The sequence below is a fragment of the Sebastes umbrosus genome, chromosome 17 (assembly GCF_015220745.1).
Source record: "Sebastes umbrosus isolate fSebUmb1 chromosome 17, fSebUmb1.pri, whole genome shotgun sequence".
NCBI lineage: Eukaryota > Metazoa > Chordata > Actinopteri > Perciformes > Sebastidae > Sebastes > Sebastes umbrosus.
Window position 1 is genome coordinate 12,601,165 of NC_051285.1, and position 26,407 is coordinate 12,627,571.

At 42.0% G+C, this 26,407-nt stretch overlaps 1 protein-coding gene across 3 annotated transcripts in view; it reads left to right on the forward strand.

The window, feature by feature from the left end:
• The window catches only part of caln2 (calneuron 2), a 36,927-nt gene that overhangs the window by 1,140 nt on the left and 9,380 nt on the right, over positions 1-26,407 (forward strand). Inside the window, exons 2-5 of one of the 3 annotated variants that reach the window (XM_037749674.1) lie at positions 499-766; positions 7,054-7,178; positions 13,063-13,206; positions 15,203-15,315. In XM_037749674.1, coding sequence (XP_037605602.1) covers positions 660-766; positions 7,054-7,178; positions 13,063-13,206; positions 15,203-15,315 — 489 coding nt within the window. In that variant the 5' untranslated portion in view covers positions 499-659. Of the gene's footprint in view, positions 1-145; positions 767-7,053; positions 7,179-13,062; positions 13,207-15,202; positions 15,316-26,407 lie in introns of those variants that run through there. The other 2 variants (XM_037749675.1, XM_037749676.1) reach the window with 2 other exon arrangements.

Here is a 26,407-nt window from a genome sequence, read left to right on the forward strand (position 1 = left end):
GTGATTATAGGTCCATCACACGCGCGCTATAAGTGTAATTATAGTGTAAATGTCTCAACGCGCAGTGGGACGTTAAAGCACTCCATCAATATATACATCATGATGCTTTGTGGCTTATATCAGCTGCATGTTCAGCTCACATATATTGGTTGTGATGATAAACGAGGACTGTCTGCAGTCTATAGTTGGGTTCATTCTCAATGGCCAGATGCTCTAAAACTCCACAGTCATAAAGCGTGATGGCCAAATCTGTCACCTGCCTCACATCCATCATCTGATGATGCTCCTGGGGGGGTTATAACCGCCTGTTGGATGGTAACGGATGGAGGGTGTTACTGGTGCGTGCGTGCGTGGTGTTGGGCGGTGTGTGGGTGCGAGCATTTTGGAGGGTTGCGCGCATGAGTTTTTTTTTTTTTCCTTTGAGATATTCTTGTTGCAATGAGGCTGACATGTAGAGCAGCGACTTTGTGAGTCCAGATGTGCTCCACTCTGCTGCAGATGCGCGCAGTGTGGCGGATCCAACGTGGGTGTCCAACTCTTTAAACATCCAACAAGCGACGTTTTTCAGACCAGCTGACAAGAAGATCACACGTCCACATCTCCTCTGCTGCTGCCTGGGCTGCTGTTGGTGGTGGGGTCAGATATAGAGCGTGTTTTGGATGACCCAGGTTGACCTTCGTGAGAGACAGACGGCTGTAGGCGACAAGATGGCCAGCACATCCATCGCCTCTGTGGAGGGAATGTCTTTAGAGTGCTGCCTTGATGGGTAAGAGAGAGAGACAGCAAGAGATCACAGCTGTGTGTTTAGAGAGAGGCTGCCTGTCTTTGCCCAAGGTGACTTCAGGAGGACACTGACAATGTGACATTGAGCAGAGACAGACAAGAGAGATAGTTATTTGAGTTATATTTTCTTTTTTTATTATTGATTTAACTGCAAATCTAATAAGAAGCCATTTTATTGTTGGTTGCCTCAGAGCCGGCACTATATAGGCTTATAGGCGGTATAGGCGAACGCTATAGAGGTGCCATCCATTCATAGGGGTGGAATATATGAGGGGAGAAAAAAATATTCAAAATGTATTACTTCAACTATTTTTTGTTTAATTAATAAGCTGTCATCATTCTGTTATGTGTAAGGCAACATCAGGCCTGACTTTAACATTGTTTTACTAACTGTAAAGCAAAATGTGACCAATAATACATTTATTTAATTGTTCTTCATTATTAAAATAAATCGTACATCAGCGACTTGGTGGAAAATCTTCCAAATTAACAGGAATTACAATTCTAGTGTAATTCTCGGTATCGATGCATCCTTAACAAATACTATTTTAATTCTATTATTTTGAAATATTATTAAAAAAAAAAGCCTACAAGAACATAACTACATAACCTATTAAAGATAACCAATTATGCTTATTTTCCGGTTCATACTTATACGTATTTTCTACTAGGACATGTTCACATGCTTTAATGTTCAAAAAACACGTTACTTTTGTCATACCAGCTGTGCTGCAGCGCCTCTTTTCAACGTCTGTCTGAAACACTTTGTTTGAACTCTTGTCCCGCCCTCTTGATAAACCCGGGCTGCTCTGATTGGTCAGCTGGCCCACTCAGTTGTGATTGGTCAACTGAATCAAACTCTTCAGACTCCGCTCCAGCTCGGCTCTAACCAGCTTTGTTTGAGGGCGTGCCGAATAAGCCGCTATGCAGGTATTATGCAATTGTGTTACTTTGTGACATCACCACATTACAGAAGAAAAGGCTGGAATTCAAGTGAGATGTTTCAGGCAGGTCAGGAGCAGTGTTTCTGTGGAAGAGAGTAACTCCCTTTGGTGTGGACTTTGCAGACCTTTTACATGCATGAAACTATGGAACACACTAAAGGAAAGGGAAAAAGCTAAAATCTTGCCTACAGGGCACCAAATTGGTCAGGGCTGGCTCTGGGTTGACTGTCGAGGTAACACGTGTCTTTTGTCCATTTTTTTTTGTCTTTGTGGTCTATTTGACAAATCACACAGTTGCAGTTTACCTTAATCTGGTGCTACAAATGATCAGCAGTGGTCTCTCATTATATTGGCAGGCGGCACGTGCCTTATCTCCCAAACTAGAGAGGACAAGGGGAGCTATCTGATGTTTTAGTGGCTTGAAGTAAAAAGAGAATCATTTGTTGATTTGCCTGGCTGGCCAGCTAACACATCCCTCATCAGACAGTCCTTGGATGAATTTAAATCACACAGTTTTGCATGTTTTGATGCTTAATCGGTGGCTGCGGCAGTTGTAACAACCTGTTTTTCTTTTGATGTGATGAATAAGGTTTGATTCTGCTAATGCTGTTGTCTTGTCTGGGCTGCCTGCTTGTGATGGCAGCGGCGTGCATGTGCTGTTGGGGGTAAAAACACCGGTGTGACCTCTCAGCTCTTTTCTGCCATCCTGCTAATGCATTCCTCTCCATGGGGACAGAGGGAGGTGAGGACAAAACATGATTCTCCTTTCTCCATATTCCCAGGTTTTGGCTCAATCTCAGTTGCTCCTCTTCCCTTCATCTCAGCCTCTTCCCTTCAGTCGGCGGTCAAATTCGTTCTGAGCACCACGCTGCAGACTTGAAACTGGGCTCCCTGGGGTGCAGGTGACCCCACGGTTCAAACACTGTCAGTCAGCCCGCTTTCATTTTCTCCTTTCATCCCCTTTGCACCCCCTCCTCCCTCTCTCTCTCTCTTTCTCCACCTGTCTGTCTGTCAGTCTGTCTGTCCGCCACTCCCTCCTCTTCCTGCTCTTCCAGCAAGGCGATGAATCTTATCAGATGGAGGTATTCTGCTAAAGCTTGTCCTTGTCAGCTCTCATGCCCGTCTCTGTGACAACAGTCTGTGTTTTCACAAGTAGAAAAAAAACTCAATCCAAAAATATATGGGAGGAAAAATAAGGAGTGAGTGAGAGAGAGAATCAGTGTGACCGAGTTTGATGTATGCGTATGCGTCTCCGCTGGTTTTTTGCTACGAGTGAGTGGGCGTTTCTGTCAGTGGAACAATTGTGAGAGCAGATGGACTGTTAAAATACATTCTCATATTAATTTCATATCATATGTCTTATTAATTTGACCACTGATTAAATAATTGCCAGATCATTTTTTGATTTGAGGAGTTGTAGAATTTAGGGATTTCAGCTGGCTGTGGCTTATTTAACAGCCATTAAACGTTCTTCATTTGTCATTGTAACTCGTTTTTCATCTTGCAATTAGTTCGTTAGACATTAACATAAATATACACTACATACACTGATACATATTGACAAACTTAATACATCATAATTTAAATACAAGCTATTCTCTTCCCACCACCGCCACCTAAAGGGGAGAAAATAAAATCTCATATAGGCTAGTACATGCATGTAGCCAACATCCACAGGTACACACATGAACTTGTCCTACAGACATGCATGCACTAATGCACCCGTAGGATAAATGTAACATAAACATGTATTCATTATTTACAATTTCTGCAGAAAACGGAGGACCTTTTATATGTATGCATGTTCACATACATATACATTAACAATAAACACGTACAAATTTGCTGTCTCTGCACATGCATGCCATCACATTAAATTAGCACCGCAAAAAAGCAATATACACATATTTCCGATATGTTTACTCTCGTATATGCATGTGTACTGGTGGCCTAATCAGTCACCACTAAAAATAATCAACAACCTATTATTGTCAAATGAGACATGATGCAGGGGCTTTGAAAAAGCAGCCAGTCTCTCTCTCTCTCTTTAATATTTGCAGTCATACGTTTCATATAAACCTGTTGCTTCCTGTCAAATGTTTCTGTCCATCACTTTAAAATGAACATGCGTGATGGGATTTTTTTTTTTTTTTCAATCAACCTTTGAGTTGTTTCATCTGTGAGAAACTGAAGAAAGAGGGCCATTTCGTGTTGTAAAACAAACCTGATACCACAGAGGGTTTCATTTAGTAATCTCCTCAGTGAGGGTCTGATTCATTCATTTAATTAAATCTTTAAATTAATTCAGTCTCAAAATTATCGTGGCAATATTGAATTGATAATGACGTGCGTTGCATCTTAAAGGCAAGGTTGGAAAAGATTTAATATATGATATATTAGTTGGAATTCTCATTACATCCCGTCAGCAATCGATAAATCGAATGCTCTGACAAAAAAAAGAAGAAAAGAAATCTGGTATCTGTCGCTGTTGCAGGACTGTAATAAGCTACCTGTCTGCCTGCCTGCATGCACTCTGCTTGTGCACTCATCGCACGTCACCAGAATCTTCCACAAGCTGCTAGCTTGACAGATGTGAGTTCTAACAACAGCCATGTTCGTTACGTTCATTGTGATGTGTTTATGTATATGTAATGATCATTTTGGCAGAGTGGCTTTGGAGAGAGGCCTTTAGGGACGGACTGTAAGTGTAACCGATTCGGCGACTTTCTCGCTTGATTTACAGTGTGTTCCAATACACGTATTTCCAGAAGTACACTGTACTTACTTGAGTAGTGTGTGAATTTCAACGGGGTAGGGTCGTCTCAAATCGAATACTCTGCGGCGCGCTTACCGGAAATGACGATCGCAACATTTCACCACAGCTCGCTACCCGCTAAAATATCTTCTTCTTCTTCTTTGGGGTTTTATAACAGCTGGTATCCTTTGTGTTGCATTGCTGCCTCCTTCAGGTTTTACCCGTCAACTACCCGCCAAAATATCTGCCTGCTTTGTTGATCAAGAATACACAGAAAATGAAAGCAAAGTGGAAATTACATTTCCAACGTCGTCGCCTACGCATACGATGTGTCCTCCTGTTGGCTGAAAATGCACCGGTATGTTTACGTATTGTTTTATTTTGTTATCTACGTCGCCCATAGACATCTATAAGGTATGTTGTGCAGCACCGCAAAAGCTCCCGCATCATCTGCCGACATTTTCACATGTTTGAATAGTCGTGGTCCCGCCCCTTCCGCTATACGTAACCAAGAGGGCGACAATTGAGTGTGAAAAGTGTCCAGCGTTCCACACTCAACGATATGACCGTTTTGAGCACAACATCCTGGTATTTCGAGTGCACTGCATTTTGCCATACTTCACAGTGTGAACGCACTTATGCACTCAAAATAGTAAGTGTAAGTACAGAAGTACGCGGATTGGAACACACTCTTAGTGACTTTTGGAGCGAATGCTGTTAGCTACTTTCATTAGAAAAGAGTTGGTAACACCGGGCTGGGTTTTTCGGCTAGATCATTTTTAATAATCTAGTGTACTCTTGCTTATTTCTCAAGATCGCCCACCCTGCCTTTAAAGCGTAGCTTTCGCTAAACCGCAGCTAATGTGACCATAAGTAATAATCAGGGTTGCACCTAACGATTATTTTCATCGTCTATTATTTTCTCGATTAATCGATTAGATGTTTGGTCTATAAAATGTCAGAAAATGGTGAAAAATGTCAATCAGTGTTTCCCAAAGCCCAAGATGACGTCCTCAAATGTCTTTTTTTGTCCACAACTCAAAGATATTCAGTTTACTCTCATAGAGGAGTAAAGAAACCAGAAACTATTCACATTTAAGAAGCTGGTATCAGAGAATTTAGACTTTTATTTATTAAAAATCACTCAATCCGATTAGTCGGTTATCAGAATAGTTGCCGACTAATTTAATAGTTTATCGATAAGTTCTAATCGATAAATCGTTGCAGTTCTAGTGATAATTATGTAGAAATTGCAAAATGCCGTCTATGAACACAAGTATTAAAGAGTCATAAAGTCAGCAAACTGACTCAGTGTCAGTTACACTGGCTAACATCAGCCACCTCGAGCGGCTGAGACCTGAGACTCACGTCTGCAGAACAGATGCTTGTTGAGTCCTTTAATATGCAGGTGGGACAAGAGTAGAACCAGGACCAGATGGACTGAAGAACATATTTCGTCAGAGCTCGCAAACTATGTACACACACACACACACACACACACACACACACACACACACACACACTGTGTCTGCTGTCTGCTGTATCTCTGTCTCATACACACAGTTATTTTCACCCCTGGTGTCCTCTACAGATCAGCAGAGCAGACTCTCTCCTGTCCCGCGGCTCTCAACCTTTTACACTGTCTTTGTCTTTACGCTCAGTCTGTGTCCTGCTCCTCCCTCGGCTCTGATTCGCAAAGATTTATAAAGGATTTTAAGTCTCAAATAACAGTGAGGAGAGGAGAGGAGAGGAGAGGAGAGGAGAGGATGTTTATATTTGACCATGTTTCTTGTGACAGAGACATCCCCTCTTCCCTCTCTATCTCTCCTGTCTGGCAGCGGCATGCTCACCAAATACTCCCGGGATCTCTATCTCTTCCTCCCTCCCTCCCTATCTTTCTCCCTCACCTCGACAGTTCAGCATGCACTATTGGCAGGAATATTACGTGAAGCATATCGCCAGTGTCAAAATATTACACTGGGAAAGCCCTCAGAGGGGCAACTCTCATGAATCAAAGCAGAGAAACGCTCTGATCATACGACAGCAGGGTCCGCGGCTGATTGATGCCCTGTCGAGCCCCGAGGTCGCTCGGTGAGGTGTTGGGTGGCGGTGGGGATTGTCTGGCGAGACAGGAAGTCAGGAGATCTGACGGGGGGGGACATTAGAGGAAATGATAGCAGAGTGACAGGACTTCTTTTCCTGAACAAAGAACGAGCAGGAGGACAGCGAGAGAATGATAATACCGTGTTCCTGATTGCACTCTGACGGTATTTATCACAACAGTGGAAGCTTTTTTTGTGTTGAATTATAATGTGATTACATAATTTGTCACTGGGATTCTGCCGCGAGAAGACAGCGGTTTCTCCCAGGAATGAGCATTAGCAGAGTGGAAGGAACAATGCTCCCTCCACAGGAGCTTGTGTTTCTAAAAAGAGCTCATGACCGTCAGAGTTTGAAAACACATGCACACACTGTGACTCAAATCATACCTGTAGCTTTCTTGCTCACACACACACACACACACACACGCAAAGTTTATTTAGACTGTGTATATGTGTGTGTGCTCTGCAGGGAGAAGATGCCATTCCACCATGTGCGGGCGGGCCTGCTCTATCCAGACAACTACCTGAGCAGCTCCCTGACGGAGGGCAGCGAAGCCTTCCAGCTCAACAGCATCTCCACAGAGGAGCTCGGAGGTGAATGAGAGAGAGGGTGGATGGGTGGGTGGGAGGTGGTGGTGGGGGTGCATAGTAAAGTGCGAGCAATTAATGTTTCACTACTACAACAATGCCGTTACAGCGCCTCAGTTCTCCCGGGGAAAGGTTTTTCCATTTAGCCATTCTGTCAGAGCTTGAGTGGATGCATTGGTTTCCAATTATGTTGCTTATGAAGTGAAAATCAGTCACAGGACTCAGAATGACAGAAATAAAATATATAGACCTAAAGCAGGACACCAATGTGTTGATATTGGTTTCCTAATTCAAGTTTTCAATCCATCTTGCATGACAAATGATGCCACAAGTGCTCACAAAGGCTTCTTTGGTAAATAGTGTGTGAAAATAAAACTGTACTTTGACAGTTTGAGCTAAAGTAAAGCCACGTGTTGTTTTCTGTACACAACCAAAACCACAAGGGAAACCCACATAATGGATTGCAGTATGTTATTTTACATTCAACACACGTGGCCTTAGGTTATTGGTTAGATTGTGGCTTCACTTTTTTAATGTATTTATTTATTTATTTTAGAGCTGTCAAAGTTAACGCGATAACACAAATTTGTTTTAACGCCTCTAATTTCTTTAACACATTAACACAACGTTTTTTTAGGTTGTAGCGGGCTCAGTTTTAAAGCTAGAGTGAAGATACTGGTATCATATGAAACTAGAAAACCTAAGGAATCTATGTCAACCATGTTTTAGCGAAGGAGGTTAAATAACGCTCCAAACTTACGCTATTACGGTTATTAGCCTAATTACAGGTGCACTCACTTTCAGTATTACCTCCAGATAGTTAGAGTGGTATCTAATCTGGCAACATTGTCATCTTGTTTTCAACCTGTAGGATCTGTATGACTGCTTTTTGCTTTTGCTCTGTAGGGCTGTCAATCGATTAAAATATTTAATCGCGATTCAACGCACGATTGTCCATGGTTAATTGCAATTAATCGCAAATTAATCACACGCTTTTTTTATCTTTTCAAAATGTACCATAAAGGGAGATTTGTCAAGTATTTAATACCCTTATCGACATGGAAGTGGAAGTTGCTTTATGCAAATGTATATATATATTTGTTATTAGAAATCAATTAACAACACAAATCAATGACAATTATTGTCCAGAAACCCTCACAGGTACTGCATTTAGAATAAAAAAAATATGCTCAAATCATAACATGGCAAACAACAGCTGTCAGTGTGTCAGTGTGCTGACTTGACTATGACTTGCCCCAAACTGCATGTGATTATCATAAAGTGGGCATGTCTGTAAAGGGGAGACTCGTGGGTACCCATAGAACCCATTTTCATTCACATATCTTGAGGTCAGAGGTCAAGGGACACCCTTTGAAAATGGCTATGACAGTTTTTATATGCGACAATGTAGCGTAAGTTTGGAGCGTTATTTTGTCTCCTAGTGACAAGTTTGTTGGTAACAATGGATTTTCTAGTTCCAACCTAAAAAATTGCAAGTTCTATTAATGCGTTAAAGACATTAGCAGTGTTAAAACAAATGTGTGTTAATGCGTTATTATCGCGTTAACTTTGACAGTGCTAATTTAAAGCATTTACCCCAGAGCTTTGGTGAGTACAAATTTACCACAATTATTGACCAGAATTAAGAAAATATAACCAAAGCAGTAACAAACTGCAGGTTAAAGCTAAATCAGCTTGACTTGACACAGAGGAGTTTTTACTTTCATGCAGTGTGTGTTCAGTGAGTGCACGACTGACTGCAGGCTGACGGATCCTGAAGCATAACCTCACATGTGTACAAAACAAAGACCTCTACACTGCAACCACTGCATATATTTCTGACATGGGTTGCTTTGGAGGGAAAGAAAACAGCTAATTCTGACAGAGAGCATGAGAGTGTGTTTCTGACTGAGGCTGTTTTGTTTGTTTATACATGTGGCCTATTGTAGTTTGCTCGAATGAGCTTTGGTATGAAGTACTTTGTAGCATAAATCTTTTAATCCAATGTCCCATGTGCACAACTCGACTCAACCCAGTTCACTAAAACAGTTGCTTTGGTGTGCTGAAAGCAGAGCTAGTGCGGTGACTGAAACATCTCACCCTCATTAGTGCTGCTGGCCTCTGTGTAGGTTTTGTCTCTCAAGGGCAGAGTGAAGGTTGAAATAGTTTGGACCTGTGTAGAGCTATTATATAAATTAAATTTGGACTCCACGATGAGGCATTATCTAAGCCCTGTCAGCCACAGATCTTACGCAACCAATGGGATTGTTTGATGTGGACAAAATATCCGTCGGTGTTCGCTGCCAGCGTTTGAAAAACTCCTAATCCCACTTCAGAGAGATGCTGAAGGTTCTTCTAGGATCATGTGTTAGCGCAGATAGAAGGCTAGTTAATCACCCCTGTGTTGGATCGCCGCTATCCTTTTCTCTGGTTTTTGAGGCGTTTCATCAATCACAGTGAGAACATGTACAGTCCTGAGGGGTTGAATTCCTAATACACAGACACGGCTGCATGCTCCTACAAACACACACACACAGTCATTGCAAGAGTAATACATCAAGAAGCAGCTCATTCGCACCCTATTGAAAATGTACTCTTCGCTGTTGAGCCGCATACAAATTCATCTCACTTTGTTTTGGGAGGCGGTGCGCTCGCCCGTGTTCCCAATCCCTCGCCTCTGATTCTCACTTTATTTAGTGAGAGAGAGAAAAGGGAGGCAGCGGCTCGGCGCTCCAGTCTAGTTATTAGCCGTTGGGGATATTTACAGGCTTATATCGGGGCCGCGACTGAACTTCGGCTCTCGCGCAGCCGACAGAGCAAAGACAGTCATAGGAGGCAGATCTGAGACGGACTTATTACACAGAGGAGGGAAGGAGCAGCATGTCAGGATGAGAATATTAATGGCAGAGAGAGATGGACTTCATGTAAAATTCATTGTTTAAGTTAGGAATAAGGATTAGTCTCGGGGAAATTGTGATTTAAATTCCCTCGTGCAGCAGGCTATTACTCTTCTCGATTGTGCCTCTCCTTGTAAAGATTTGCACGAATGCAGGTTCACCTACGGAAACCTTGTTTACTTCCTCTAGATAGTCAAGTTTGATCGTCTTCTCGGCGCTCCGCCAGGGCCGTGACCGACTCCGGCGGGGCCGATTTGCACGAATGCCAGCTGAAATGACACCCTCTCTCGGCCCTCAAGTGTAGAGATCCGCAGAAAAAATGCTCGCCCGCGAAAAGATGTTTGAAAAGTCTATCCTGTCTCTGCCGTCTTTATCAAGTCGAAAAAATCGAACCACCTCGACCTCCACGCCAAAGCTCCCCCTCCGCTTAGATAGTGCCAGCTGATTGGCAGGTAATTAGTCTGAGATTGACCAGGGTGTTTTCTAAGAAGGTCCTCAGAGGGTTTGAGTAATTCTGCTGCACGAACAGAGAGATGCCTTCGCGAGCCGTGTGCGTTTACTGACAATTTTGTGTTAGAAGGAAGCCGTTTACGTGGGAGGAGAGAGTCGGAAATGCTCTTGGCACTGCTGGTGGAGATTGTGCTGTGTGGAGGGATTGGTACAGGCCCCTCGGGGTTTGTAAAATACAATAAGTATATAAAGATGTAAGAGAGACAAGGAAAGAGGGCGAGGGAGAGGAAAAGGAGGGAGAGCGGGAGATCACCCTCACCTTGACTAGCCTGAGAGAGATGCAGCAGCACCTCCAGTTAATGGGAAAGCCTGTTATCAGCACCAGGGAAGCACCTTTCGGCTCCGTCTGCAGACCTGCTAAAAATCTGTTAATCACTCATTTCATTCACACCATCTGATGGCTCACTGTTACGATGTGAAAGTCTACAAGCAAATCAACAAGTCATCAAACCTAAACAGCATGTAGGTCGTTTGTCATTGAAACATATTAGCATTTTACGATGTGTTTGTTATGATTGCAAAAGAGTACTATGATTCAGATTTTAGCGACCACCATGTTTAATGTTTGGTTTGCATTCAAGTCGTAAATACAAAACTGACATATCATCACCTTTTAAGTTGACACGTAAGCAAACAGTCGCAGATATACGGAGAAACATTAGCATTCATTTTTGAGTCGTGTTTCTGGTAGGGGTTGGGCGATATATAGCCAAAATCTTCTATCACGATATAGCATGTTTTCTGGTAATTCAATAAATAAGTAGTCTATATGAAATAACCACATGGTAAAGCCTATTTGGTATACTCCTGTGTGAATTAAATACTTGACAAAAGAAAAGTATATACTAATTATAAGAACTTGAGTGCACAATTAACATAACAGTTTTAAGTGAAATTATAGAGAAAAAATAAATAAATATAGGCCCAGCCTATTTCGCAATAGAAACAATATAAATATATAAACATATATATGATAGCCTTTTTTTAGGGCTGTCAAAGTTAACGTGATAATAACGCGTTAACGCAAATTTCTTTAAAGGCCACTAAGTTCTTTAGTGCATTAACGCAACTTGCAATTAGGGCTCAGTTTTGAAGCTAGAGTGAAGATAATGGCATTATATGAAACTAGAAAAACCTAAGGAATCCATCAGTACCAACCATGTCATACTAGCTTGTCAGGAAGGAGGCTTAATAACGCTCCAAACTTACACTAAATTTTGGCAAGGAAAAACTGTCATGGCCATTTTCAAAGGGGTACTTGACCTCTGACCTCAAGATATGTGAATGAAAATGGGTTCTATGGGTACCCACAAGTCTCCCCTTTACAGACATGTCCACTTTATGATAATCACATGCAGTTTGGGGCAAGTCATAATCAAGTCAGCACACTGACACACTGACAGCTGTTGTTGCCTGTTGAGGCTTGAGTTTGCCATGTTATGATTTGAGCATATTTATTTATGCTAAATGCAGTACCTGTGAGGGTTTCTGGACAATATTTGTCGTTGTTTTGTGTTGTTAATTGATTTCCAATAATAAATATATACATACATTTGCATGAAGCAAGCATATTTACCCACTCCCATGTTGATAAGAGTATTAAATACTTGACAAATCTCCCTTTAAGGTACATTTTGAACAGAAAAAAATGAGCCCTAAAAGAAACCATTGCTGAACAGAGATAAGAGGTGGGATGCAAACAGCGGTCTCCAGTGCCAAAGTCACACAGTTTGATGGCCCAACCACCCCGACCTCCTCCCTAAGAGGTTTTGCGTTGCTATGACAACATCACACTATTTCTGCCTTCACATACTTGCCAGGAAAATGATAACATATGTCATTTGTATGTCAAGTGGATGAACAAACGGCCAATGCTGCTGTTGTTGAGTCTTTTTAACACAGCAGTACAGACAAGGAAATGATTAACAGACGCTTTTTTAATGGCAATAAAGAATAAAGATGAACAGATATTTTCATCTGCTGTGATGAGCCCCCTACCTTTAAAGAGGACCTATTATGCTTTTGTGCTTTTTCTCTATCCTTTAGTGTGTTATATAGTTTCTTGTGCATGTCAAAAGGTCTACAATGCAACAAGTACATAATCCCAAATTCAAGTATGCACTTGACAATTTGCATAATAGGTCCTCTTTAAGACACATACAAAAAAAAGGAGAGGAAAATAAAAGAAAATGAAGGAGAAGTGAAAGACACATTCACATCTTAACACCACACCTGCCAACCTTGTCTCAAACTAACCAGACACCCACACATCAGCACCAACAAGACAAACACATCAGGTAGAAAACAAATGGATCCATCACAATGTTAACAAAACATGACATACTGTTTATCTATAGAATTATTTCTGTTTATGAAAACTGACCAAAATGATCCCTAACAGTAGAATATGTCTTATTTCCTCAAAGGAAAGCGAGGAAGGCAGACAGCATTGTACAGTGATATGTTGCTCGTTTGTCGTGCAGAGATCCGTGAAGCGTTTCGTGTTTTGGATCGGGATGGGAATGGTTTCATCTCCAAACAGGAGCTGGGCATGGCCATGCGCTCCCTGGGTTACATGCCCAGCGAAGTGGAGCTGGCCATCATCATGCAGAGACTGGACATGGATGGTGAGGCACTACATAAGGACACACACTTGGGTGCATGCACAGATCACACACACATGAACACACAGTGAACCTTTTCATATACTGTATAATGTTTTTTATAGTTGTTGTGCACAAGAAGAATGTTTTCCTTCCACTGAAAGCAAGCCGAATGAATATTTGCTGTGTTGAATTTGAATGTGCTGTAAATGAAAAACTCTGCTAAATGATGCCCAAAACGCATAACTTAATGTCTCTTATAGTTGCTTGAGGCCAAATGAGATTTTGACTTACAGCCTCCTTCGAAAAATGTTTCCACAAAACTGTTTCTAAACTGCCTGAAGAGCAACAGGTGGTCAATCGTCAAAAATAAATTCCCCCGGAGACAATAAAAAGAGAACCTGTCTGCTCCTGCTCCTTAAACTCCAGCTGTGCTTGTAAATCCACAGAGGATTGCGATTGCTCCTAAGCAGTCCCCTGAATCACAAACACGCTACTCAATCTTTCTGGTTCTTATCTGCCTGCTCTTGATTCCACAGCTCACGGCAAATATCAAAGGTCAAAGCTAAAAGCTTTTTGCTTTTGCCTCCGTGAGTAGTCTGACCATCGGAAGGCAGCGCTGCCATTTGTTCTGAGGGGAGACAGTATCTCTCTTAAAACCCTCCACCTCTGAATTCTATCATCTCGATGTCGGCGCTAATAAAGCACTGAAAGCGGTCAAAGGCACAATTAGCTCAATTTTTATCAGGTGTTAGACAACCTGCACAGCCCTTCAGATGATTAATTTTACGTCATTAAATCCTCTTAATCCACTGATCGCTGGCATTATATTCTCATCCTTCCCTCAGGTGTAAGGCAAAGCAGTCTTAAAAAATATAAGATTCTATTATGCTAATTTAAAGCTGCATTTTTTGAGAAACTGCAGTCAGGTTTCAGAACAGAGCACTAATGCTGGTTGATACTAATAATATACTGTATTACAAGGTAACGCTTCATTTTACGGGGTCTGCATTTCTTGATAATTTCCAAGACGTTTCCTGGAAATAACTGTGTAATTTGGCACTAATTGTAGGGGGAAAAAACAGCTCCATTTAAACCCAAGTAAATATTATTGAATTCTCCACACATGTTGAATTGCATGCTTTCCTTTTAGTAAAAGACTCCCTAGGTTACTACAGCAATTAATTATTATTCATTGCAAGAGTACTAATTGAATATTGTCTCTATTTTCCTTGTAATTAGCATCAAATGATATAGTTCACTGAAGGGAACTTCTTTGGAGTTATTCAGAAATTACAGGCCCATAAAATAAAGTGTTATCCTACCAATACTAACACAGCAGCACTGAGGCATGCAGTACTACTACATCCAATGCTTCTGATATTATAGCAATCAATAAATAGAACATTAGATAACACTGTAAACGAGTCGTAATATCAATATTGGCAATATATAGTATAATACGTTTATGCAGTAACTCAGTTATAAGACATGCCGCCGCGGGGATGTTCACTGAGTATTAATTCCACGGGACGCTGGCTTTTGATTGCTATCTCTAACAACATGCTGCAGTAGAATGCAAACTCAAGTTGTGTCCCTTGAATTTTGAAATTGCAAAATGTTCCCTGAATTGTCACTTCGACGCAAAAAAACCCCAATCCCATAATCAGACGCACACAGAGGCACGCACTCGCACTCGCACTCGCACTCGCACTCGCACTCGCACTCGCACTCGCACTCGCACTCGCACTCGCACTCGCACTCGCACTCGCACTCGCACTCGCACTCGCACAGGTGCACACACCTTATTTGAAAGGTGAATTAGTACTGATGATGCATGCGTGTTTGTCACGGATGAGGGCGCATCCATCTGTTGATCTATCTCAGGGCACTTTTCTTTGTTTCGTCAAGCGTATAAACTTGAGCATAAAATGCATTATTTAGCTCCTGTCTGCCAGCATTTCTGTCTGTGTATCTGATTTTATGTTGCCATTATGTGTGTGTGTGTGTGTGCCTGCAGGGGACGGCCAGGTGGACTTTGAGGAGTTCATGACGATACTTGGGCCCAAACTGCTGTCATCTGACAACAGAGAAGGATTCCTGGGCAACACCATCGACAACATCTTCTGGCAGGTGAAAGACAAATCCTCCTCCTCCTCCTCCTCCCAACGCTGCAGTCTGTTTCTTATCACTCCCAAATCCTCATCACTTATCAGTCACATCCTTTACACCTCCTCTTACTAATTCTGCCTCACCTCTCGCTGTGTATTTCAGCAGTCAGGTCAAGTCTTACATCTTTAAGCACAAACCCGAGTTTCTGCAGGGACTTCTGCAAAGGCACACATCTACTTAAGTGCAAAAACACACACTCTCTCTCAGGCCCCCCACCTGCTTCTTCTGTTATCTGACAAAAACAGAGACTTTTTTTTTCTTTCGACTCAGGGCCTAGAAGGAAAAGAGACCTGCTGAGAATTAAGTATGTGTCTGTATGTGAGTGTGTGTATGTTTTTGGGTTTGCGTTTCCTAGCATTGCAGACGGTATTACCATAATAAAGATTTCAGGGATGTGCCCCAGTATGAGGAAAGTCTGAGCTTGTGTGCTTTCAAGTGTCCAAAACTCGGCCCAGTGGTGATTAAGGCTGCAGCTCATCTGCATGCTTTTGAACGCGCTTGCTTTGTTTTCGAAAATTGTTGCGGACAGAAATATTTGCTGCTCTCAGAGTGCTTTTTTTTGCCTCTTAGGTAAGACATGCGACAATAATGAAAAGTGCAGGGTTGTGTGTGTGTGTTTGAGTGTGTAGGGAGGTGGGGGGAGGGTGGGGGCTGTTGAGTGTGAGGACGGCTGGTTGAGCAGACAGCTCTCAGGAAGCTGCTTTCCTTGAGTCAAATGAGAGGAGAAACATTTAGAGGGTGACTCACTGAAAAGAGGAGGTGTGTGTGTGTGTTTCAGGTTCAAAACACATACCGGACCACATTGACATAGATGTTCTTTATCTTAGATTTTTTATTGTGCAATCACTTCAGAAAAATATCATTAAAAAAAAACAACCATCTATGCCATTCACACATCCGAAACTTCAGATTACAACATCATTTCTTTCTAAATCGTGTGAAATGGAACACCTTTTATAAATGAGACATCTGAAGGAGGGACGGAGTAAGACGGACTTCGGTGTGCCAGCCAGCACGGCTGAAAGAGATGAGAGAATAGAGAGGCAGGCTGGACAATATGTGGGGATGGGGACGGTGGTGGTGGTGCATGGAGGGGTGGGGGGATGCCCCACATAAAGATACAGGAATATAAAGGAGAACCACAAAGGAGGAGAGTGGGAGAAAAATGAAAGAAGAGGTGCGGGAGCTTGTGATTCATGAAGGTCGCAGACGGTGTTCCTCTCAGGGTTGATTTAAAATATTCACCTCCCACAAAGAGAGAGACTAAAAGAAAACAGGAAGGAAAAAATGAGAGACGGAAGAGGAGAGAGAGAAAAGCAGAGAGAGTGAAAGAATATAGGAAGAGAGAGGAGGAGGAGGAGGAGGAGGAGGAGGAGGGGAGTGAAATGGTGGGAGGAAGTGTGTCTCCGGGGACGGTGAGGAGCAGCGTTTTGTGTGTGTCTGTTTATATTTCACAGACCTCATAGGGAGACAGGAAGAGAGGGAGAGTCATTGTATTGAAAAGAGAGAGACGGAAGAGAAGGAGGCACATCATGGTGGGCCATAATGACTCAGTTCAGTATGTTCAGATAATATCCTCCTCGCACAGTGAGATGCATAATGATTGACTTCTTCGGGGAGACTGGCACGTTTTGGGTGTAATTACATTTTGTGTGCACGTGTTGAATGCATTCTGTGCGTCCTCCACGTGATGTATCCTGCTTGTTTGATTTAGTGTACCGGGGAGATATCTGAAAAAGAAAACTGGTGTTTTTCTGTTTATTTTCCACCGAGTAAAAGCTCGGGGAGATTTAGATATCTGCTTTGAAAAAACTCCTGACTCAAGTTACCTCATTTTCTGCTGACAGTCAGTAAATTAAAAAGGAAAGCTCCCTGTCTTCCTTTGCACACAAAGCTACAGTGCCCAAAGATGGGAAAACAACTATTTTTTAGCTGATATCATGACCATTTTTATCATCTATTGCAAATATATTGAGAGAGAGAGCAGGAGATTGGTCTGCAGGATCCTCTATCGCTGGACAAAAAATCAAAGTCATTAGTGTAAAGTCTTTTGCAGATGCTTTTTTGTCTTAAAGGGATACACAGATCAGGAGCAGTTTGGGATGTACTTTTCAAGGACACTTGACACAACATTGTGTGATAAATTGGGGATTGAGCCAACGATAAATGCCCGACCCGCTCTTCCACCTGAGCGACTGCCGCCAAAAGGACCACCAAATCATTTATAGCCAACTTAAAGAGTCACGTAACACCCCTGGAAGTCTTTCTGGGGGTTTGTGCTGACCTCCAGAGGTATCATTTCTCACCTTTGCTGCAGTTGTGTACAGATGTCCTACGGGACCATGTGACATCACTGTTGGGTATGGTTACATCCATACCATCAATGATGCTAGTTGTGGTCAGAGGTGGTGAAACATGCGTGAAACTTTCAACCAGAGAGGGCAGTGAAACACTGTAAGTTACTCTTAACAACTGTCCATTTAGAAAAACATGCACATAGTGTTTGATTGGCTTTACCCTTGATTTTATGCAACTAAAATGACTTGTTCAAAGGAATAGTTACACATTTTGGGACATACACATGATATACACCAGATTGGTACAGTTTTCACGTCTGTATGGTAAATACGAAGCTACCCAACACATCACTTTGTCACGCCCCTTGGCATCACTTTAGGTTTAGTCAACAAACCCACTTAGTTAGGTTTAGTAAAGAACTACATGGTTGGGCTTAAAACTACTACGTTTGACCAGTGAAAATGTCGCTGATCGTTGTGAACACGGGACACGAACAAACAGATTACACCTTAACAGGGTAACTTAAGTATTCTTCAACCTTTTTCCATGTTTTTGTGTCTAAGCGAGTAGAGGGGACAACCATTTTTGAATTTGGTCCAGTATTGAGGGAGAACGCTGCAGACGGCAGCTGCTCACAAGCTATAATGTAATTGCTCGGGGCAATTCTGCACCATAGATATATGGCCACTAAAAGTGCTTGTTTTTACCACTGACAGGCTCTGATTGTTATTATAAGTGTCCGACAACATTATGGAAAGGACTCTACAGAGAAATTAAACCTTTTTCTTTACCTTTTGCTTGATCCGGTCTGATTGTTGTTGTGTGCCTCGTTCGGAGAAACCTCGCTCTGAAATCTCACGTCACCTCCACATTGTCAAAATCATCTAAATATTCAGCCATGACATTAGAAATCTTTCAGATAACACTAAGCTACGCTTTCTGTACTCCAACACAACAAACTCTGACAACACCGGTGTCCCGCGGCACTCGTCTCTCCACTCTCACGTTTCCACCGTTGTCTTCGGCAACAAGTCACTGCATCTAATGTGGATGGGACGCAAGATTTCAGAACGAGACTTCCCCGAGCGAGACTTGGACACAATAACAAACAGACCGGATAAAGTGAAATGTAAAGATTAAGAAAAACATTTTATTTCTCTGTAGGGTCCTTTCCATAATGTTGTCAGACACTTATAATGACAATCAGAGCCTGTCAGTAGCAAAAACCAGCACTTTTAGTGGACGTAAGCTGACGGTGATGAATTGCCCTGATTGATTACATTACAGTAGTTTAGCTGCTGCCGTCTGTAGCGTTCTCCTTCAATACTGGACCTGTTTCAAAAACTGTTTTTCCCATTAGTCACTTAGACACAAAAACATGAGAAAATAGGACCCAGATTGAAAAATACAGAAGTTATCCTTTGATATTGAACGGAAAGACATGAGAGTGGTATTGATATTCTCATCTAACTCTCGCCAAGAAAGCAAAAAGGCACACTCCTCAAAATGTCAAACTACTCTTTTAATGTTAGGGAAAGATTGAGGTTAAAATGAAACAACACTGACTGATGGTAGGAGATGGTCTCCGGGTGTCAAACATGTTTTGTACAGCAAACCATTGACCTTCTCCCTAAAATGCTTTGCAGTAATATACACAGTAACACCATCACTCTACTCCCTCCTTTGTGAATAAGACAGAATAGTCATTATTTGTACGACTGAAAGAGGTTGCTTGTCAGAAAAACGTAAACAAATATAAGTCATTTTAAGCACATTAAAACCTACACTTTTTTTTAATTTTTGGGTGAGGACAGTCTCTCCAGGCAGCCAATGATGTCCATTTATTTCCACGGTGTGAAAATCAAATGTCAGAGTCTTTTAACTTGTGAACATCCAGTCTGCTCTCATTTGTGTCAAAACTCACGGTACAAATATTAAGTTATATCAAGTCTTTTTCCACCCTTAACTTGTAGTTTTTTCGGTCGACCAACTGTCAGTATTCATGAAAACAGAGACTGAAAAGAAGGATGGAGGAAGCAGAACGAAATAGCCGGCCAGTGACAGGCTTATCACTGCCGTCTGCATCTGTTGAGACAGTCTGCAGTGTTCATACTGATGACCAGTGATGCCAAATGTAGAGTAAAAACATTGCATCATGTAATAACTGCCATTTAGTGGATGGTTTCATCCAAAGTGCAGTACTGTGAGGGCAATTATTTTAGCACTGGAGTCTAGAAAGTGACTGGGACTGGACTCTTTGGCTCGACTGTGGAATATTTAGCTTCAGATTGCATTTCATCACATTCAAATGTGACTGATTCTGTTTCTGTAGATCTAATTCATCTATTATTCATGTGTGGTTGGCTGTAGCCTCTGCTTATTTTGTTAAAAATAACTTACCTGCAATTTTATGCTAAGATGTGCTTCCATATGTGTTTGTATTTGTGTACATACAGTATAGGGCGCATGTGTGCATCTTTGTGTTTACATTTTCCTTTAAGCACTTTATTACAAAGTGAGACAGAAACGTCATTTGAACTTGAAGGTGCCATCTAACGCTGACAGCTCTGCTGCTAGACAGAAAAATAGGAGAAAAAGAGTCCAGAATAAAGGAAACAAAGCTTGCCGGTTGTCACTCTGGGTGACTTCGGGTCAGAAGAGAAAAGCAGGTGGACGACTGACGAAACAAGCTTGTTCTGTACGAGGTCAGGCAGGATTAGACGGGAGGGACGGCGTGTAAGCACCTGTTCTTCTGATTGATGTGTCCTGGCTCCTTCAGTATGTCACCGGTCACTGCTCGCCAATGGCGAAATCCTCGTTCAGACTTAAGGGGGGACCGAGTGTGGAGAGAGCGAGTGTCATATCAATATTCGGAGCAAAAGTTTTTCTAAAGCTTCTTATCATGTGATTATATTGTTTACATTTTACTTAGTTGAATATCACTTTTAATTATCCCTGGAATTGACAATTTGTCAACATGGCTGCCGGGTCACAAACTTTCTCATTTTACAGCTAAACAGTACACTACAAGATGTTTCTGCATCAGAGACGGCAAAGCTCCAACTCAGCTCTGATTGGTTGTTCTCCTCTGTGAAATCTTGCAGATGCCATTAGGAGCACTGGAGGACACAGATGTACATGTTTTTTTTTTCAGATTACCTGTCTCATGCACTATTGTCAGGATACAGTGATATATAGTATACATAGTATATACTGTATATAGTGATACGGTTTAAAAAAATAACTTTCTTTAATCATATTTGCTCCATTTCTTCCCACTGCAGCTTTAAACATCTGTGACTTCATCATAACATCTATGGGCTGAGCGGAAACTCGCGGGCAGGGCCAGCAGGAGAAACACTACTGCACATATTCAGCGGGCTGCATACCCCGGAAATAAACCTGGAAGCTAGAAAACTTTTTTGCCGTATGCGCCACTCAAGCAATTCTCTTTGGAATGAATAGGCGTCTTGGGGTCCGGTATCCAGTTCATATACGGCATCCACGGCGCGAGTGCACAGTGTCTTCTTCTTTGTTTCTTTTGTGTTACGCCACTACGCTTTGTACAATGAATGCTTCCTCCACCCGACGGAGTGTAATTAAACACAGGGACATGTCCATCCGTCAGTGGTTGGCTATTGGATGTGAGATAATAAGACTGTGGTGTGTTAACCCCTACAGCCCTAACCAAGAGGGTGGTTTCCGGGGAAACCATCCGGTTGTGCCAGACACTAATAAGACCCACAGCGAGGTTACACCCCAGGGAAGACGGTCTGAGGCAGCTGTAAAATGCTTATTTTGGTGTAATCAAGGGCAGCGGTGGGTCTGTGTCCGTCGGGAAAAGTAGGTTCTGTTGTGTTTATTTATAGCCTCAGAGACCTAGGCGCCGATTGGTTGAGAGCGCACTCGAGGCGGAATACTTAGTGAGTTTTCGTCTTAAATATTCAAATCCCCACCACAGATGTAGAAAGAAACGAAAGATAAGAAAACAGAGTAGAACAGAATGGAGACCTTTGGGTGTTGCTGCAGTGTTTATTGATGTGTGCATGCTGCAAATAGGGGGACTGATTTTAATATTATTATCGTTATTCAGTGGGTTTTATTTTCCATCTTTGCCTCCCCTCTTCATCACTATGTGTGTGTTTGTGTTTGCAGTACTGCGAGTGCAATTATTTTAGCACTGGAGTCTAGAAAGTGACTGGGACTGGGCCTCTTTGGCTCGACTGTGGAATATTTAGCTTCAGATTGCATTTCATCACATTCAAATGTGACTTGATTCTGTTTCTGTAGATCTAATTCATCTATTATTCATGTGTGGTTGGCTGTAGCCTCTGCTTACTTTGTTAAAAATAACTTACCTGCAATTTTATACTAAGATGTGCCCTCTATATGTGTTTGTATTTGTGTACATACAGTATAGGGCACATGTGTGCATCTTTGTGTTTACATTTTCCTTTTAAGCACTTTATTACAAAGTGAGACAGAAACGTCATTTGAACTTGAAGGTGCCATCTAACGCTGACAGCTCTGCTGCTAGACAGAAAAATAGGAGAAAAAGAGTCCAGAATAAAAAGAAACAAAGCTTGCCGGTTGTCACTCTGGGTGACTCCGGGTCAGAAGACAAAGCAGGTGGACGACTGACGAAACAAGCTTGTTCTGTACGAGGTCAGGCAGGATTAGACAGGAGGGACGGCGTGTAAGCACCTGTTCTTCTGATTGATGTGTCCTGGCTCCTTCAGTATGTCACCGGTCACTGCTCGCCAAGGGCGAAATCCTCATTCAGACTTAAGGGGGGACCGAGTGTGTATTGAGTGAGTGTCATATCAGTATTTGAAGCAATAATCTTTCTAAAGCTTCTTATTATATTGGTTAGATATATTACTTTTAATCGTCGCTGTAACCAATTTCTCCCGCGGCCCGGGTAGTCTCTCCTGACCGTTTTATCTCATCTCAATATTTCATTCATGATTCTGATTATGTGGGTGGTAACGTTGCAGTTAACAACCGGCCTCTTCCACTTGAAGCTGGAAACACCAGTGTTATCAGAGACAGGTGATCACCAGCTTCGTGATGCCAGTTCTCCAGGATCACCAGTAGCCGCGTTTCCATTCACATGCATTTTTATGCGCATTTTGAAGTCAAAATGACATGACATTAGAAAAGCTGTATGGAAACGCCAAGATACGATAAAACTTCTTCAATTACAGGGCAAGTGCTTGTCTTCGTCTCCGGACAACATGAAACATGGCCAATACTAGCTGACATGAAAGAACAGTTACAACTTGCCCAATTGAAACAAATTCCTGAAGACCTCTCTCCATTTTTCTCTCGTAGATGGTTAGATGGGTCGTGTCTAGAAGGTAACCCACAATTTGCGAAACTCTCATAGAAATGTCTCATTGACCTTGAATGGTTAAGGTTAGGATAGTTCGTCGGGCAGCAAGTGTCGCGAGAGTTTTTGCACGTTTTTGCACATTTTCGCAACTTGTGGGTTACCTTCTAGACACTTTCCAGTTCGCAAACTCTACTTCTTCTTCTCTGTACTGGCAGATTACAGCCATGCATAGACTATAGCGCCAACTTCGGACCAAACTACACTGTAGATGTGTTTATTTGCTCAAAACCAGATGATGGAAACGCGCCTAATTTGCATTTCTTTTTTTGCATCATTTCAGAAGTTTGCTTAAAATTCACTTAACAGTTGAATGGAAACACAGCTAATGTTCCAGCAGGACAACAGCCCGCAATATGGGAGTTGGCTGCTAGCCAAGCTCTACAGACTTTTTCTTGCTGTGGACGTGGATGTCCTTTAGAGACCAGGCAGGAGGAGACATCACTCTGTTGGTTGGTAACAGGTAACGGCTCCCTCAGACAGACAGACAGGAACATTGCACATACTCCGTGCTCCTGCTCCGAGCTGTCATGTTGTCTGTCCTGCGGCTGCAGTCCAAAGAGTTGTTCCCCCTTTTCCCAGCATCCATTCAAACGCGGAGACAGCTTTGGCAAGAAGGAGAGCAGATCAGGCAGCTGAGGTCTCCAACTGGGGGCTGCCGCTCCCTGTTTCTCTGCCCTGGAGGGCCACACAAGGTTGCATGAGTCAGAGCAGTGAAATCTGTATTTATGTTTGACCAAAAAAATTGAAGTATAATCACATATGTAATAGAAGAACTTAAGATATAGATGAGAAAAAAAATCATCTTTATTGAAAATGTAGGCCCGTTTCAAAGATTAATCTGAGATGTTGTCTAGTGTTATGGTGTGTTCACACCAAGAGCAAAGCACATTTTTTGTGTGGCGCAATTACATACAAAGTCAGTGCAAAGAGGCGAATAGATGCAAATTCGCACGGGGAGACGTGAATGAAATTGCGTGACCCTGTGTCGCGAAAGCCTGTCAGCGTTAAGTCGTCACTGACGTCCTGACGTTGTTGAATCAGAAATGGAGGAACAAAATATTGTAGCTGTCTGTGGGCGCCCAGAGCTACGATAGTACATCATATTTGTACAGAGACCGGACGAAACTCTGTGTATAAATGTATGTGTATAAACCACAGACTGTTTATGGTATAAACAACTTCACTGCCGTATTTATGCCTCGTTGACTTTATCTTGAGTGTTGATGGAGCAGCAGCATTCCTGAATTCCATTCAGAAAACAAGCAATTTCAAAGTTGTTTGCTCGTTGTCTTGCAGACAGACTTGACAAAGCATGAATTCAGACTTTTTACAAATCTGCTTTATCATGTAGTTATTCCGGCATCCTTTTGATTTGTTTATTGCAATTAAATCACAGCACAATCTGTTTATTTTGGGTTAATTCTGCAGTGGTGACGTGTGGCTTGCTAGATACAGCCAGTGCAATGGCACTGTTTGTGAAAACAGCTCGCCGCCGGGTGATGTTATGAACCCAGACAGCTTTTCTGACATATCTGGGACTTCCACAACATGTACAATGCAGCAACAGTGGTTTTTTCTAACATGGTTGATGGCAGAAAGAAAAGTTGTTGACATCTATGGAGACAAGCTCCTTCTCCTCTCCGGCACACAAATACCAGCGGTCCAACTTGCGCAAGTAAAGCGAGGTGAAAATTTGCTTCACTCTTGGTCTGAACACAGCATTACACAGCTTCCAACCCTTGTATTTGGGAGGTGGAAAGACACTTTTCTTTTCATTTGGATTGTGTTTTTCTCCTTTTCACTGTGGCTAAGGTGCATACAATTTATGATGCTGTAATTTTGAATCTTCTTGCTGTGTCAGACCGCCCCTCTATCTTTATCTTCTCCTGTCACTTTGGCTTGATTGCTATTCAAAAAAGCCCCGAGCCCTTTCAGAAAGAAACGAAAAGGGTAATTTTGGTTTGATCCAAGTTTGCCAAATTGAGAATAATATTGATTCCACGCTCTTATGGGTTGTTCTCTTTTACCTCAGCTAACAAATAGAGTAGAGAGTTAATGAGTGTGTATGTCTATGTATGAGTGAAATGATTCTTCTATTTACTGCAATGACCCAGGTTTGCTATTAATGTTGTGTGTGTGTGTGTGCGTGTGTGTGTGCGCGTGTGTGTGTGTGTGTGTGTCTGTGTGTGCATCCACAGGCATGTTTCCATAATTGCACTGTAAATCACCCGAAAAGGCCGTATGAATGGTTAGATAGCAATCAATACACATTTGCAGTATTTATGGCTGCACATCACTGCACACAGAAGCAGACATGCAAAATACATTAAAAACAGAATCAATATTCCAGGGTTAATGCATACATAAAATGTGTGTTTGCGTGTGTGTGTCTGTGTGTGTGTGTGTGTTTCTTATCATGTGTATGCATGCTTGTTGGTAGATGATATCACGCCTCTGAATTACTGAATTCATATCTTGGTTATGTTCCACTGATTGCTTTGTTGCAGTGTCACAATCTGATATTGCAGAGAACACCAGTAAACGGAGCTGTTACAATTTGATTTGATTTCGTCATATTAGTGCAAAAACAATACCTTTGAGAGTTTTGTTACCCTATACAAAAATGAGACTTTTTCTCGAAACCTTACTTTGATAAATGCTTTTCTACAGAATCATTTTCAAATATTAAATGGTATCTTAACACAAGCACTTAAGAACATCAATGAAATAAATGTCCAAAATTATGCTTTAACTTTAAGTAGTTTAGCATAAAGACTGGAAGCAGTCTGGCTCTTCTAATGGTAGAAAATATTCTGCCTATACCAGCACCTCTAAAGTTACGTTGCACGGCAGCTGGATTCTCATGATATCACGAGATGCTGCAATAGCATCAGTTATATCAGAACTGGAGAGTATTTTGTCATAGAAAGAAGAGCGTTACTGAAGGCTTTGCTCAATGGAAAAGATGTTCGCTCTTCTGGCTTTGGTAAGAGTTTGATTGACAGATGGCTCATCCAATCACCTGCAAAGTATTTATTTAAAGTGCCTCTCCTTTTCCAAACAGTTTCCAATTACGGCTTCTCAGATGGTTCCGTGTAACTAACCATCTGGCGGGTCAGGTTACCTCTAAAGCTCATTAATTAGCATGTTATCTTGTTTGTTATAAAGACCCAAGTGTAAAAACGATATGTTGCGGTTTTACAAGGTGTTGTGTGCCGGACTATTTCTTGGCCGGGAGCAGTGACTTGCTGGAGTCTCCGCTAGTTGCCTGGCAACTTCACAGTGATTTTTAGGTTGTAGCGGACTCAGTTTTAAAGCTAAAGTGAAGCAACTGGTATCACATGAAACTAGAAAAACATA